This window comes from Hylaeus anthracinus, unplaced genomic scaffold, assembly GCF_026225885.1.
Source record: "Hylaeus anthracinus isolate JK02 unplaced genomic scaffold, UHH_iyHylAnth1.0_haploid 12001, whole genome shotgun sequence".
NCBI classification, from domain to species: domain Eukaryota; kingdom Metazoa; phylum Arthropoda; class Insecta; order Hymenoptera; family Colletidae; genus Hylaeus; species Hylaeus anthracinus.
This window is the reverse complement of record NW_026534348.1, coordinates 8,282,107-8,295,089: the sequence shown is the minus strand read 5'-3', so window position 1 is coordinate 8,295,089 and position 12,983 is coordinate 8,282,107. Positions and strand designations below refer to the sequence as shown.

Sequence of the window (12,983 nt, the reverse complement as noted above, 5' to 3'; positions counted from 1 at the left end):
CACGTAGTAAATATCTATCAAACAAACTGAGTAAGCTGTCGACATGGACAACACAATCTACCATTACCATACATCATATCTAACAAAAAGATAATGGATAATAGACGACAAATCTTTGCATGTTGCAAACAGGTTAGTATCTGTATATTATAGAGTTCTTAGTTGAAGAATTTGCAATTGGTGCGAACTAAAAAACACTCGTAAATTTGAACGGTATTCTTCTCGCATTAATAATGTAGTACTATCACTGAAGAGAAGAAGGCTGATGAAAAGGTCTAAACAAATTGACAACGTTATATAGAGAACGTAGATATAGATCTTTTATTCATATGAAACGTTAAGTATTGTACATTTTAAGTTAAAATGGAGAACACGTGTTGCATGACATCACGTGACGTAATCTGCGACGTTTAGAAACAGTCGCTAAAGTTTTTCTGATTGGACAAAACAGATCGTTAGAACCAATGGGATAGCCCGTTTCTCTGCAATGGTCCGCGTAACGTGTTCAGCCATTTTGTTATTATTTTCGAAAATCTTTAGGTTGGGTTTAAGGAGGACGTACACGGCCAGTTTTCCCATTTCTCATTGAAAGTTGAAAGGAAAAGACAAGGAAATTCGTATGAGATTTAAGAAAGAAGTTTACGACGAAGAACGGCCTCGGTGGGTATCGTATATTTACAAATACGGAGCTCTCTTCTTTGGCGATCATCGCAAACGCAGCAAAGACAGAAGAGACGAGAGCGAGGGGGAGAGAGAACGTGCGAAAGTAGTGTAAAAGAGCGAGAGAGAGAGAGAGAACATAGCGTAGCGTAGACGGTGAGGAACAGCGAGAGTGTGTGAAACGAGGAACGAAATTGGTCGTGCGCGGGAATCAGCGGTTGTTGTGTGTTTGGCCTTTTTCTGCTTGTGATTTATTGCGAGAGATTGTGATTGCTAATGCGAGACGTGTGTTTTTTTACTTAAGAATCGAAAATCTACGTGTGGGAGTTGATGCGGTACGTTGAAACGTCGTTCGCGACACATTTATTCATTGGACAACGACGCAATGAGTAAAGTGCACCCGGACAACAAAAACCAACGAATTCCAATGATTTATTTAACGATATTTTTACAATCCTTTCATTGTTCTCTCATACTTGATTAAATGTATTGCGAACAATATTTTTATCCACTTGATTTACAAACATCGCGCATAATAAATTTCACATAACCTTGTTTGCGATTGTCAAATGTAGGTTAGGTCGAGCGGTCGCAGTGCGGTGACCTCCCTCGCTACACATTAACACCGATTTTTCTTGTTTATTATTGCTTCTGTTTAATTCTGCTAATTCATTGTTTACCCTATGCGCTATTTTTATAAATACTCTCAACTTTGTTACAAATAGAAATAAAATATTTTTGTGCAGAAGCAAAACAATTTAGTTGATAGTGCTACCTTCTATAAATTCTTATAGTGTTTCTCCCAACAGAAAATTGTATCGATATACATCAAACTTTTCTTGTAGATAATTAAGTACTTAATACAAAAGCAATATCAAAAGTATAATGTGTGTTCGTCGACCACAAAAACCAATTTCTTTTTAAGGTTTCTAGTATATCTCTAAACGTATTGCTAATGGTTTACTATATTAAACTGTATCAAATCATATGATTCTTTTAGTATATTTATACATCTCTGTAATCAATCAGCATCTTCTAAAACATGATACCAATACTGTAATATTTTGATGTTTAACTATAGTTTAATGTATCACGTATTCAATTCTAATGGCTATCAAGCAAGTTTATTGAATCTAATACTTTTCAGATAGAGTGTATGAAAGCTGGACAGTTTATAATAAATAATGGCAACGTTAGCGGAACAAGCGTCTAAGCTTTTGGACTTTAATCAGAAGCTAGATATAACACTTCTCGATAACGTAGTAGGTTGTATGTACACCGGGATAGGCGAGCAACAAAGAATTGCACAGGAAGTATTAACGACACTTAAAGAACATCCAAATGCATGGACACGTGTAGATACAATTCTAGAATATTCACAGGTAATGTTTCCCATTCTAAATTATTATTTCTCAAAAAAATGACAGAATTTTTTTATTCCTTTATAATTGTTTATATACGTATAGTACCAACAAACAAAGTATTACGCTTTACAAATATTGGAACAAGTAATAAAGACACGATGGAAAGTACTACCACGAAATCAGTGCGAAGGTATAAAAAAATATATTGTAGGCCTTATCATAAAAACAAGCAGTGACCCAGAAACAATGGAAGCATCTAAAGTTTACCTTAATAAACTTAATATGATTTTAGTTCAGGTAATGTCCATTTAACAAAGCCAGAAATCTTGTTTTCCATCTTAATTGAGTACACATTTTTCTGTCATAGGTTTTAAAAAGAGAGTGGCCAAAAAACTGGGAATCCTTTATAGGTGACATTGTCGGAGCAAGTAAAACAAACGAAAGTCTTTGTCAAAACAATATGACAATTTTGAAATTATTGTCAGAAGAAGTATTCGACTTTTCCAGTGGACAAATGACACAGACAAAAGCAAAACACTTAAAGGATACAATGTGTAGTGAATTTTCGCAAATCTTTCAACTTTGTCAATTTGTATTGGATAATTCACAAAATGTTCCACTAGTAGCTGTTACGTTAGAAACTCTTTTAAGGTTTCTAAATTGGATTCCCCTTGGATATATTTTTGAAACTAAATTAATAAGTACCCTTGTATTCAAGGTAATAATTATTAAAACATGTTCCCTCTAATACGTATAATTTTATTTTAACGTAATTATCATTGTTATCTTAATTGCAGTTCTTGAACGTACCAATATTCAGAAATGTCACGTTAAAATGCTTGACCGAAATTGCTGCTGTAACTGTAACAACATACGATGACGCGTTTGTAATGTTATTTATTAATGTAATGCGGCAGTTGGAACAAATTTTACCGCGTGACACTAATATACGTGAGGCATACGCAATCGGTCAAGATCAAGAACAAAATTTCATTCAAAATTTAGCTATATTTCTTTGCACATATTTGAAGGAACATGGCCAATTTATAGAGAAGAAACAGTTACATGATATGCTGCTCACGGCGTTGCACTATCTTGTGTTGATTTCTGAGGTCGAAGAAGTTGAAATCTTCAAAATCTGTTTGGAATATTGGAGCACGTTAGCAATTGATTTATATAGAGAAACTCCGTTTATTGTGACTCAAACTCCGCAATATATGCTTAAAAATGTAACGATTCCAAATAGAAAATTATTCTACTGTCCAGTTCTGACAAAAGTGCGATATATTATGATCAGTAGAATGGCTAAACCAGAAGAAGTTCTCGTCGTAGAGAATGAAAATGGAGAAGTTGTCAGAGAATTTATGAAGGATACCGATTCTATTAATTTATATAAAAATATGAGAGAAACTCTTGTGTATCTTACTCACCTCGACTACATAGATACCGAAAGAATAATGACAGAGAAACTACATAATCAAGTAAACGGTACAGAATGGTCTTGGAAGAATCTTAATGCGGTAAGTAATTTAAAAATGTTGCGATAAACTTTTTAACGACAATATTATTATTTTATATGAGCACGTTTTATAATCCTTCTCATCCTTCAGTTGTGCTGGGCGATTGGTAGTATTTCTGGCGCGATGCACGAAGAAGATGAAAAACGATTTTTAGTAACTGTGATCAAGGATCTCCTTGGCCTTTGCGAACAAAAAAAGGGCAAAGATAATAAAGCTATCATTGCTAGCAATATTATGTATGTAGTCGGGCAATACCCAAGATTTCTCAGAGCACATTGGAAGTTTTTAAAGACTGTTGTAAATAAACTGTTTGAATTTATGCATGGTAAGAACATTATATTATACACACACACACACACACACACACAAAAGAACAGTAAAGAAATCGATGATATGCGTTTTATAATATCTCTTTTCACCTTTTTCCTGTCTATTTAAATATTTTCATTCATTGTTTTATACCACAAATAACGGAAAACATATTTTATGCATTTAACTAAATATTTTTTATAGAAACCCACGATGGTGTGCAAGATATGGCCTGTGACACATTTATAAAAATAGCATTAAAGTGTAGGCGACATTTCGTTACAGTACAATTAGGAGAAGCAGTACCGTTTATCGAAGAAATTCTTTCTACTATTAGTAGTATCATATGTGACCTTCAAACACAGCAGGTAAAACAATTAAGCAGAGAAACAAATCACTGTATTAATAATCATAGTAGTAGTAGTATTATTATTACCTCGAATACAAAATTTGTCGCTACATCTTCTTCGACTGTGATCTAGGTACATACATTTTACGAGGCAGTTGGTTACATGATAAGTGCACAGGCAGACACAGTTGTTCAGGAACAATTAATAGAAAAATACATGCTTCTACCAAATCAAGTTTGGGATGATATAATAAGTCAAGCATCTAAAGTAAGTAACATGCGATACTTTTACTAATATTTGGATATAATTTCGATATACGTGATAGTCTTTTATTTATTTAATTAAAATACTTTGCTTTTAGAATGTAGATGTATTGAAAGACCAAGAAGCTGTAAAACAACTCGCTAACATTTTAAAAACAAATGTTAGGGCTTGCAAAGCTCTTGGGCATCCGTACGTGATACAATTAGGAAGAATATATTTAGATATGTTGAACGTTTATAAGGTACATTTATAAAATTCGGTAACTTCTTTTACATTTTAATAAATACATTAATGCTTGATCTTTTTTTCTAGGTTATGAGTGAGAATATAAGTGCTGCAATAGCTTTGAATGGTGAAATAGTAATGGAACAGTCTTTAATTAAGAGTATGAGAGTAGTCAAAAAAGAAACATTAAAATTGATCTCTGATTGGGTCAGCAGAACAACCGACCATCAAATGGTAAAATTCTTATTTTTACTTTTTCCGCGCCATCATTAAATCATACCTTATACACAAAATATTCGTTGCAAAATAAATTTAAGCGTGATACCCTAATACTATAAAAATAATTTTATTTCTTACATATATTTATCAGGTTTTAGAAAACTTTATACCACCATTATTGGATGCTGTATTACTGGATTATCAAAAAACGAATGTTCATTGTGCTCGAGAACCAGAAGTACTGAGTGCTATGGCTACTATCGTAAATAAATTACAGAATCACATTACGAGTGAGGTACCGAAAATATTTGATGCTGTGTTCGAATGTACTTTAGAAATGATTAACAAAGATTTTGAAGAATTTCCGGAACATAGAACGAATTTCTTTTTACTTCTACAGGTAAATAAGTATACATCTATAATAACATTAATACAACATGAATGTTTATTTAATATTTTAAATTTTTTTCTATTTTAGGCCGTGAATGTTTACTGTTTCCCGGCATTTCTTTCAATTCCACCAGCACAATTTAAGCTAGTTCTCGATTCAATAATTTGGGCTTTCAAACATACAATGAGAAACGTTGCAGATACAGGGTTACAAATACTTTATCAACTTTTGCAAAATATCGAAAACGAGCAAGCTGCTCAAAGTTTTTATCAAACATATTTCACAGATATTCTTCAACACATATTTAGTGTAGTCACAGATACGTCTCATATAGCGGGTAATTATATAAGAGCAGTTTTAATTAAAATCGTTTTATGTTTTCATTACTCTTTGTGTAATTAATTTGTGTGTTGCTACAATTCACTTAGGCCTTACCATGCATGCTACTATTTTGGCATACATGTTTTCATTGGTTGAACTCGGACGAATTCAGGTGCCATTGGGACCTGTGCCAGATAATACATTGTACGTTCAAGAATTTGTTGCAAGATTGCTTAAAGCAGCTTTCCCACATTTGACTGATAACCAGATTAAAATTACTGTACAAGGTTTATTTAATCTTGACCAAGACATCCCGGCATTCAAGGAACATCTAAGAGATTTTCTTGTTCAAATTAGAGTGAGTCTTAATGATACTTTTTATTATTTCTCTTTTATATAAAAATTAAATTCATATAATGCAATACCTGTGTGCGTATTTGTTTTCTTTTATATATATATATACATATATATATTTAAAGGAATACACTGGCGAAGATGACTCTGATCTCTATTTAGAAGAGCGAGAAAATGCTTTACGGTCGGCTCAAGAAGATAAAAGGCGACAACAAATGGCAGTTCCAGGAATACTTAATCCTCATGAAATACCAGAAGAGATGCAGGATTGAATTACCAATCGTCCTTGTTATTTGCTTCCTGCGCATCTCAATGAGAAACATTCTGTTACAGAGACTATTGTATCCTTTAATCTACAACTTTCCCCACAACGTGTACCACAATTACCATCAAAATGAATATACATTACTATATACTTTTTAAAGCCAAGTTTACAATATAATATTCTTGTTAAGGAGGCAAGCCCGAAACGTGGTAATTGTTTGTCTGTTATGCAATTTAAATAGAACTGAGTTCTGTTACGAGTAACATGTAAATGTATGCTGAACAATACTATTTAATGCGATAAAAAGGTTAGCATTTGCGTTGTACTAGTATCGATACTGATAAGTGATATTTTCTACAAAGCGTGTGTAACAAACGGATTATTATGAATATTAAAAAATATACAGAAAGGAATTGTAAAGCATTATCGATGTCGATTAAACACAATAATACGCGTAACATTATATTTCATGTTCGCAGAAACAAAATTTTCCTGCAGTATCTTATATATAAATTGTACTTTTGTCATTCTAGATTATTTTAAACTGTTGCATAGAATGTATTAAGCGTGTCAGAAAATGACAATTAAAGTATATAATATTATGTATAATATCCGTGTGTGTGTGTGTGTGTGTGCGTGCGTGCGTGCGTGCGTGTGTGTATATTAGATTGGAAAGTATAGGTAAAACTGTTTTCTAAAATACGTTAAATTGCAATTGCAATGCTTAGTACATTTTATGCATAAAATAGTATTGTTTCAGCAGATGTAGAAGATGTTACGTTTATATGTGTGTTTTTATCTGCATAAAGTTGTATAATAATGCTATTATTATTACTATATATATATATATACACACATATGATACACTGCAAGTCATACAGAGGAATTTTGTAAATTAAATGAAATGTCAAACATAGCATTTGTTTAGGTTTCACTTCTCTGATAATCCCTATATATTCTTTGAGATCGATCAGAAATACTTTGAAGATAAAACAGGAGGCTATGTTTTGTTTATATTTAACAAATACAATTGAATTAAATAAACAAATATATTTGAGTAGCTAAGCTATTTTACATATATTTTAATGCTGCACTCAATGGTGAGAGTTGGTTGCTAGTATTTATGTTTATATACACGAAATTTTTATTTCGTTTACATTTATTTTGTTCGTTTCACAAGTAAGTATAGCTAATAAACTGCGAGTTTAACTGCTGTCAGTTTTTCAAATAAGATCGAAAATTATCAAGTGGCCTTCAGATTCAAATGAATACAAATAAAAATAATTAACGAAATATTTTCCATAACCGTTGTATCCATTTTATAATATGAAGACTAGTATTACATTAAACAAAGTTCAATGTTTACTAAAATTTTAACATTTTGATTAAATTAAAGTTAATTGATTTTGATTAATTATGTCCTGTACTTTTTTCTTACTTTTTACATGTGTAATTACATATTCTATCTTACAACATACATATAAAAGAATCCTTGAGGAAAGGCAAATTTTCTTCTCGTCCGAGCTTGCCTCCATCACAATAAATGCTCCAGGTGCTTTATCTTACGAATCACAAATTATCTCGATGCATGGTAATACGATTTCATACATGTTCAACATTGGTACACGATCTATAGAACAAATGTGAAGGTAGTAATAACTAGATAGATATTATAATAAATTTCATTAAAAAAAAAAAAAAGAAAGAAAGAAAAAACAACTGTATAAAATGCTTGGCTTTGTTCGCGGATTAACAATTGTTTCTCACGTTTAAAAATGTGTCGATTGTGTAAGAAAGTTCTTTACTCGAAAATATCATTATCATTATTAAGATATTTACTGCCGATATCACTTTTTTCGAAGTGGATAGAAATAAAAACTGATGTCACAACAGGAATGTAACAGATGTGTGTACCGATACTGCATTTTAATGAAACGTCAACGATTTGTATCATACAAATATGAATTTAATTCGAGTAGCTCTGCTTGGAACCCTGAAGCCATTACATTTGATACTATGCGACTCGAGTCTCAAGCTAGGCCGCTATGATTACAAGAGGATCGAAAAAAAAAATAGCGAGAATCAATGTAATTTGAGTTCGTTCTTTATATTAGTAGGCTGTATTTATTTGCAACCGGTATTGCAAAGAAGCAAAAATTTAACAGCATTTTTCAAACAATTCGCGGTTTACTTTGTAAACATTTATCGTAAAAAAATTATTTGTATGCATAGATGTAATAAGTTACAGAATGTATTTAATCATACATAGTCGTATGTGATAAGGCTACTTGTTACGAGGAAAGTGCTTAAAAGTCGTAAGATATCGAAGTAATGATCGTATTCAAAATAAAACTGCAACTAAATGTTTTATAAACTGCTCGTTTGTTATAAGAGAATCCTAAATTTAGCAACAAGTTTTTACGGTATAAGTGATTTTGGCCGTAAATAAGTACAGCTAAGATACAAAACCGACACAATGCGTGTATCTTTTTTGTTATAGAACCGATCTTTGATCTTTGACTGACAATGAATGGAACGTGTTTTCTGAGAAAGCAAACAAAACGAACAGATTTTTTCCAAATTAATATTAACATTACTAAAAATTGACGAGCAACTTTAAAAAAACTGGAATATGCATATGTCAGAGGTGAATAATGCTATTCATATATGTGTATACATATATGTATATATATAAAGAAATGCATCCAAATTATGATCTTAAGGTGAATATTTGAACAGGTATTGCAATTTACTTTCCAATCGATGCACAGCAAATAGAAATACTTTAATACCTATGTTTACGATTGCAATACGTCGATATTGTTTTATGCCGATTTTCAAAGGTAGGATTGATGTAAGAAAGGTCCCTCGCTCTCCTTGGAATTATATTTTATTCAATTTGGAGAGGAGTTAACAAGTAGATTTTGTAAACTATTGAGTGATGGCATTAATCCAATAAGTTGTCGGGGATCATGTGACATAGTTGTGAGTACTGAGTACATAGAAATGGAATGGTCTGTCACGCGTGTCTGAATGAATGAATGTATAAGTTAAGAGTTCTACTAGTTATTCATTATAACGACAAAAATATGTAAAGAGTTTAATAATACTTACTAATAAAATAAAAAATGCCACTATAATAATGCTTTGTATCTTCGCTAAAATCATCATGTATAAACAGTTAGAAATTTTTTTATAAAAATGAATCTTTATCTTTCTATAGATGTTTCACATTTTCTATTTTCAAAACCTTACTTACTTATTTACTTACTTTGTCAGTTTATATATCAATAAAATTCGAAAGTTTCTAAAAGATTGTATTATCGTACAAAAAATAATTGTTTCTTAATATTTTTTATTCTTATGAATAATGCAAATAATAAAAATGATACAAATATCATGTAAACGTATTCGATAAATACTTAATAACATAATTCTCATAATTTAACATAGTAAATTCAATACCATTCGGTACACTCATAGAAGTCAGTTTGAATGGGTGCATTCCGCTCCCTGGTTGCAGCTGCAGCCAGCTGCAGCCAACCACTAAACTATACTAATACTGGTTTTAATACCAGTGGCGCCATCGATGGTAAAACGCCCAAGTTTGTAGTGAAAATAGTTCACACTGCTCCTGCTAGATAGCGCCATTAGCTAAAATCTCGACAATTAATGTTGAATTAAATAATTATTCATAAAAATGAAAAATTGGGCATATTAGCACTATAAGTGTTACAAAAAAGAATAATTGATTAAATGATATCGTTAGCGCCATCGGTGGTAAGACTCCCAAGTTTGTAGTGAAAATAGTTCCTGGTATTGTTCATAGATAACGCCATCGTCACCTTTTTATCAATTATTTTTTATTTTTCATAAATGCGTAATTTATATAATAATAAATGTGTAAAATAATAAGTACATGTATTAGTATGTTAAATTTATCATGCATTAGATTATTTTATGACATATAACAATAATTTTATTGATTTACAACTAAAATGTATACAGCCTTGTTTCCTTATTGCTAGTCATTCATATCGTATATGTCTACAACTAACGTCCATTTGAACTATTGCAGATTCCTTATTTTGGATATAACTCTCTTAGTGGCGCCATCCAGCAGCAACAGCGTGGAACTATTTTCGCTACAAACTTGGGCTGAAGTTCAGCCGCTGAACAATGTACTCAAACATGAAGACTGTATAATGTAGAAGTGTTATCAAAATCCCGAGCTTGAAGTTCTGAATAGTTCCACGCTGTTGCTGCTGGATGGCGCCACTAACTAAATGAAAGAAAATTATTGTAGTTATTATTGTATTATTATTGTATTGAGTTTAGAAAAATTGGGAGTTAAAGGAGCCCCGTCAATCGAAAACCTATTGAAAAACATAAACTCCCGGAAAGTCAAAATAATTGCAAAATTCTTTTTTTCATTTTTCTTTTTTTCAATGCACCGCGAGTGGACGAAATATTCATAACTTCAAGTCCGGGATTTTGATAACAGTTTTCTAGTAACTTTCTTAGGGAGTTGGATCTCCTTATACAGTCTTCATGCTGCTAGCCAATGCAGTCACAGGTCATAAAGCATGAATACACCATGATGTGTAATAATGTGCCTGAATTGGCCTGAATGTGCTGCACGTGTTTACGATACCGTTGAACCAGTTTTCTATCGCGTCTAACCTAAAATTTCAAAATGGTTAAACTATTAAATAGTTTTTAGAAGTATTATCAATTAAAGACTTCTCATTTAAATAAACCTTAGAAATTTAAACATATAACAGAAATGAAGAATGTAATATTTAAGTTTGGTGTATTTACACGGATGTGTACGTCTACGATAAATACATTGCACACAAAACTGCTTAAAAGAAATTATATGGAAAGTGTTCATGAAAAACCGAAAATTCATCCTTACAAACAGATTCATCCTTGGAAATCGTTACAAGAATTCGCGGATTATATTGCAACCAACGTAATTTACAATGAAAGTAAGAATAAGATACATTTTCTTATGACTATTTCGATTTTATTAAAGTAATGTTTGCTTTCAAGATGGTTTGGTAGCACTGAATAAACCGTATGGCATAAGCCATCGTAAGACAGAAGTAAAAACTGTACGTCATTTTATACCAAATGCTGTAGATTATACATTAGAAGATGCCTTGCCATATATTGCAAAACGGTTGAATTATTCAAAATTAACTCTAATTAGAAAGCCTGAAAAGTAAGTAGAATTTTGTTCAGAAGAACACAAATTATTGTGCATATAATTTTATCAAAATATATAAATTAATTTTGGAACTAGATACATGACTGGCCTCATGCTTCTAACTGAAAATACACATGTACAAAATAATGTAGAACTTGCATTACGTCGTGGTAATAATTTTACAAAAACTTATTGGGTAACTACAATTAGGGTTCCCAATGTATTAAGAGGCAAAGAGCATTTAGCAATGAAATTACAATCAAATCCTAATTACAGACTCAAAAAGGTAATTTTATTAACTCTCTGGGTATAAAACAGTACACTGTGGTTGGTCAGTACTGTTTTTTTTTAGTACAAATTACATAAATAATCTTCGAAACTTTTCATATATTGAGTGTTTATAAATAATTTTCAGCCAATTATTGTTACATCATGGACTAAAAATGACGAAAAAAGAAATGCAGTGAAAATTCTTAATGTCGAATTCAACGTCTTGTCCAACTCTACGTTTAATTTGTGTTCCTTGATTGAAATAAAATCATCGACGATACAATGGCATGCACTTAGACTATTTGCATCTACATATTTATATAGTCCAATTCTAGGAGATAATCTTTACGCATCACGAATTCAAAAACTTGGCAATGCTTATATAAATATTGATCCTCACCTTGAATATACAGAGTTGCCACCAAAGTTAAATAGATCGATTTTACAAGTATTAAATGTAAAGCCTTCAGATCAGCATATAATTCCTTGTCATATTCATTTAAGATCAATGGTACTACCATCCTTCCTTGATGGAAAGCAAGATTTAATGCTCAAGGCTCCTTTAATACCACCATTTAATTGGACTTGTAAACAACTCGAATTCAAATATTTAATGCAAGATACATAAGATTAAACTGTATTATTACTGTATTAACTGTAAAATAAATTAGATACTAATACTTGATGTTTTAATAGGTATCGATATATATTAGAACAAAAAATAATTGTACACATTTTGAAATACAAATAATTGTTTATTAACTAATCAACGTACAATGTTTAATGACTGAGTACATGTCTTCCCTTTAATATTCTTCTCATGAGAATTTTTCTACCACTGAGTGTTGCCATTCTTGTGAACCAACCATGGCGCTTGACGCGGGTAAGTTCGCTAGGACGAGGAAAATTATTTCTCACTTTTGTTCTATTTAATGTAAAACTCCATTGATTTACTATTGCCGGTGAACAATCAATCGACGATGAAATTCGATTACCCGACGAGGAGAGACGTCTAAAAACAATCTTAACTGTTATATATAAAATGTTAATTTCAACAAATAAATACGTACGGAAGGACTTGACAGGCATTAGAAATTAATCTGCCGAACATATCGTATCACTTTATTACTTTCACTATATTCGAAGTATAGGTTAGATTTAGCCAATATTACAGGTAAATACATGTGCTACCATACATTCAATTGCAATCAATGGAAGGACTTAGTATCTTATGCCGGTGTTGCCACGTTTCTCAGCAC

At 31.6% G+C, this 12,983-nt stretch overlaps 3 protein-coding genes across 5 annotated transcripts; 2 read left to right on the top strand and 1 right to left on the bottom strand.

Moving 5' to 3' along the window:
• LOC128891342 (exportin-1) lies at positions 1-8,318 on the top strand. Of its 3 annotated transcripts, none has more exons than XM_054150760.1 (15): positions 1-132; positions 541-660; positions 1,808-2,042; positions 2,127-2,321; positions 2,392-2,742; positions 2,822-3,544; positions 3,635-3,869; positions 4,058-4,221; positions 4,336-4,470; positions 4,565-4,708; positions 4,780-4,926; positions 5,063-5,311; positions 5,390-5,639; positions 5,731-5,981; positions 6,103-8,318. In XM_054150760.1, the coding sequence occupies exons 3-15, from the start codon at positions 1,845-1,847 to the stop codon at positions 6,247-6,249; spliced, it is 3,189 nt and encodes a 1,062-aa protein (XP_054006735.1). In that variant the 5' UTR covers positions 1-132; positions 541-660; positions 1,808-1,844; the 3' UTR covers positions 6,250-8,318. The 3 variants fall into 3 exon arrangements, with proteins under 3 accessions (XP_054006735.1, XP_054006734.1, XP_054006733.1); XM_054150759.1 differs by having other exon boundaries at positions 541-995; positions 1,812-2,042; XM_054150758.1 differs by having other exon boundaries at positions 541-995.
• A 2,494-nt stretch (positions 8,319-10,812) lies between these two features.
• Positions 10,813-12,490, top strand: LOC128891177 (pseudouridylate synthase RPUSD4, mitochondrial-like). Its single transcript, XM_054150473.1, has 4 exons — positions 10,813-11,233; positions 11,298-11,469; positions 11,551-11,740; positions 11,870-12,490. The coding sequence occupies exons 1-4, from the start codon at positions 11,029-11,031 to the stop codon at positions 12,350-12,352; spliced, it is 1,050 nt and encodes a 349-aa protein (XP_054006448.1). The 5' UTR covers positions 10,813-11,028; the 3' UTR covers positions 12,353-12,490.
• On the bottom strand, positions 12,459-12,977 carry LOC128891187 (39S ribosomal protein L34, mitochondrial). Its single transcript, XM_054150489.1, has 2 exons — positions 12,795-12,977; positions 12,459-12,736 (listed from the first exon to the last, which is right to left on the bottom strand). The coding sequence occupies exons 1-2, from the start codon at positions 12,833-12,835 to the stop codon at positions 12,505-12,507; spliced, it is 273 nt and encodes a 90-aa protein (XP_054006464.1). The 5' UTR covers positions 12,836-12,977; the 3' UTR covers positions 12,459-12,504.
• Between the last annotated feature and the right edge of the window lie 6 nt (positions 12,978-12,983).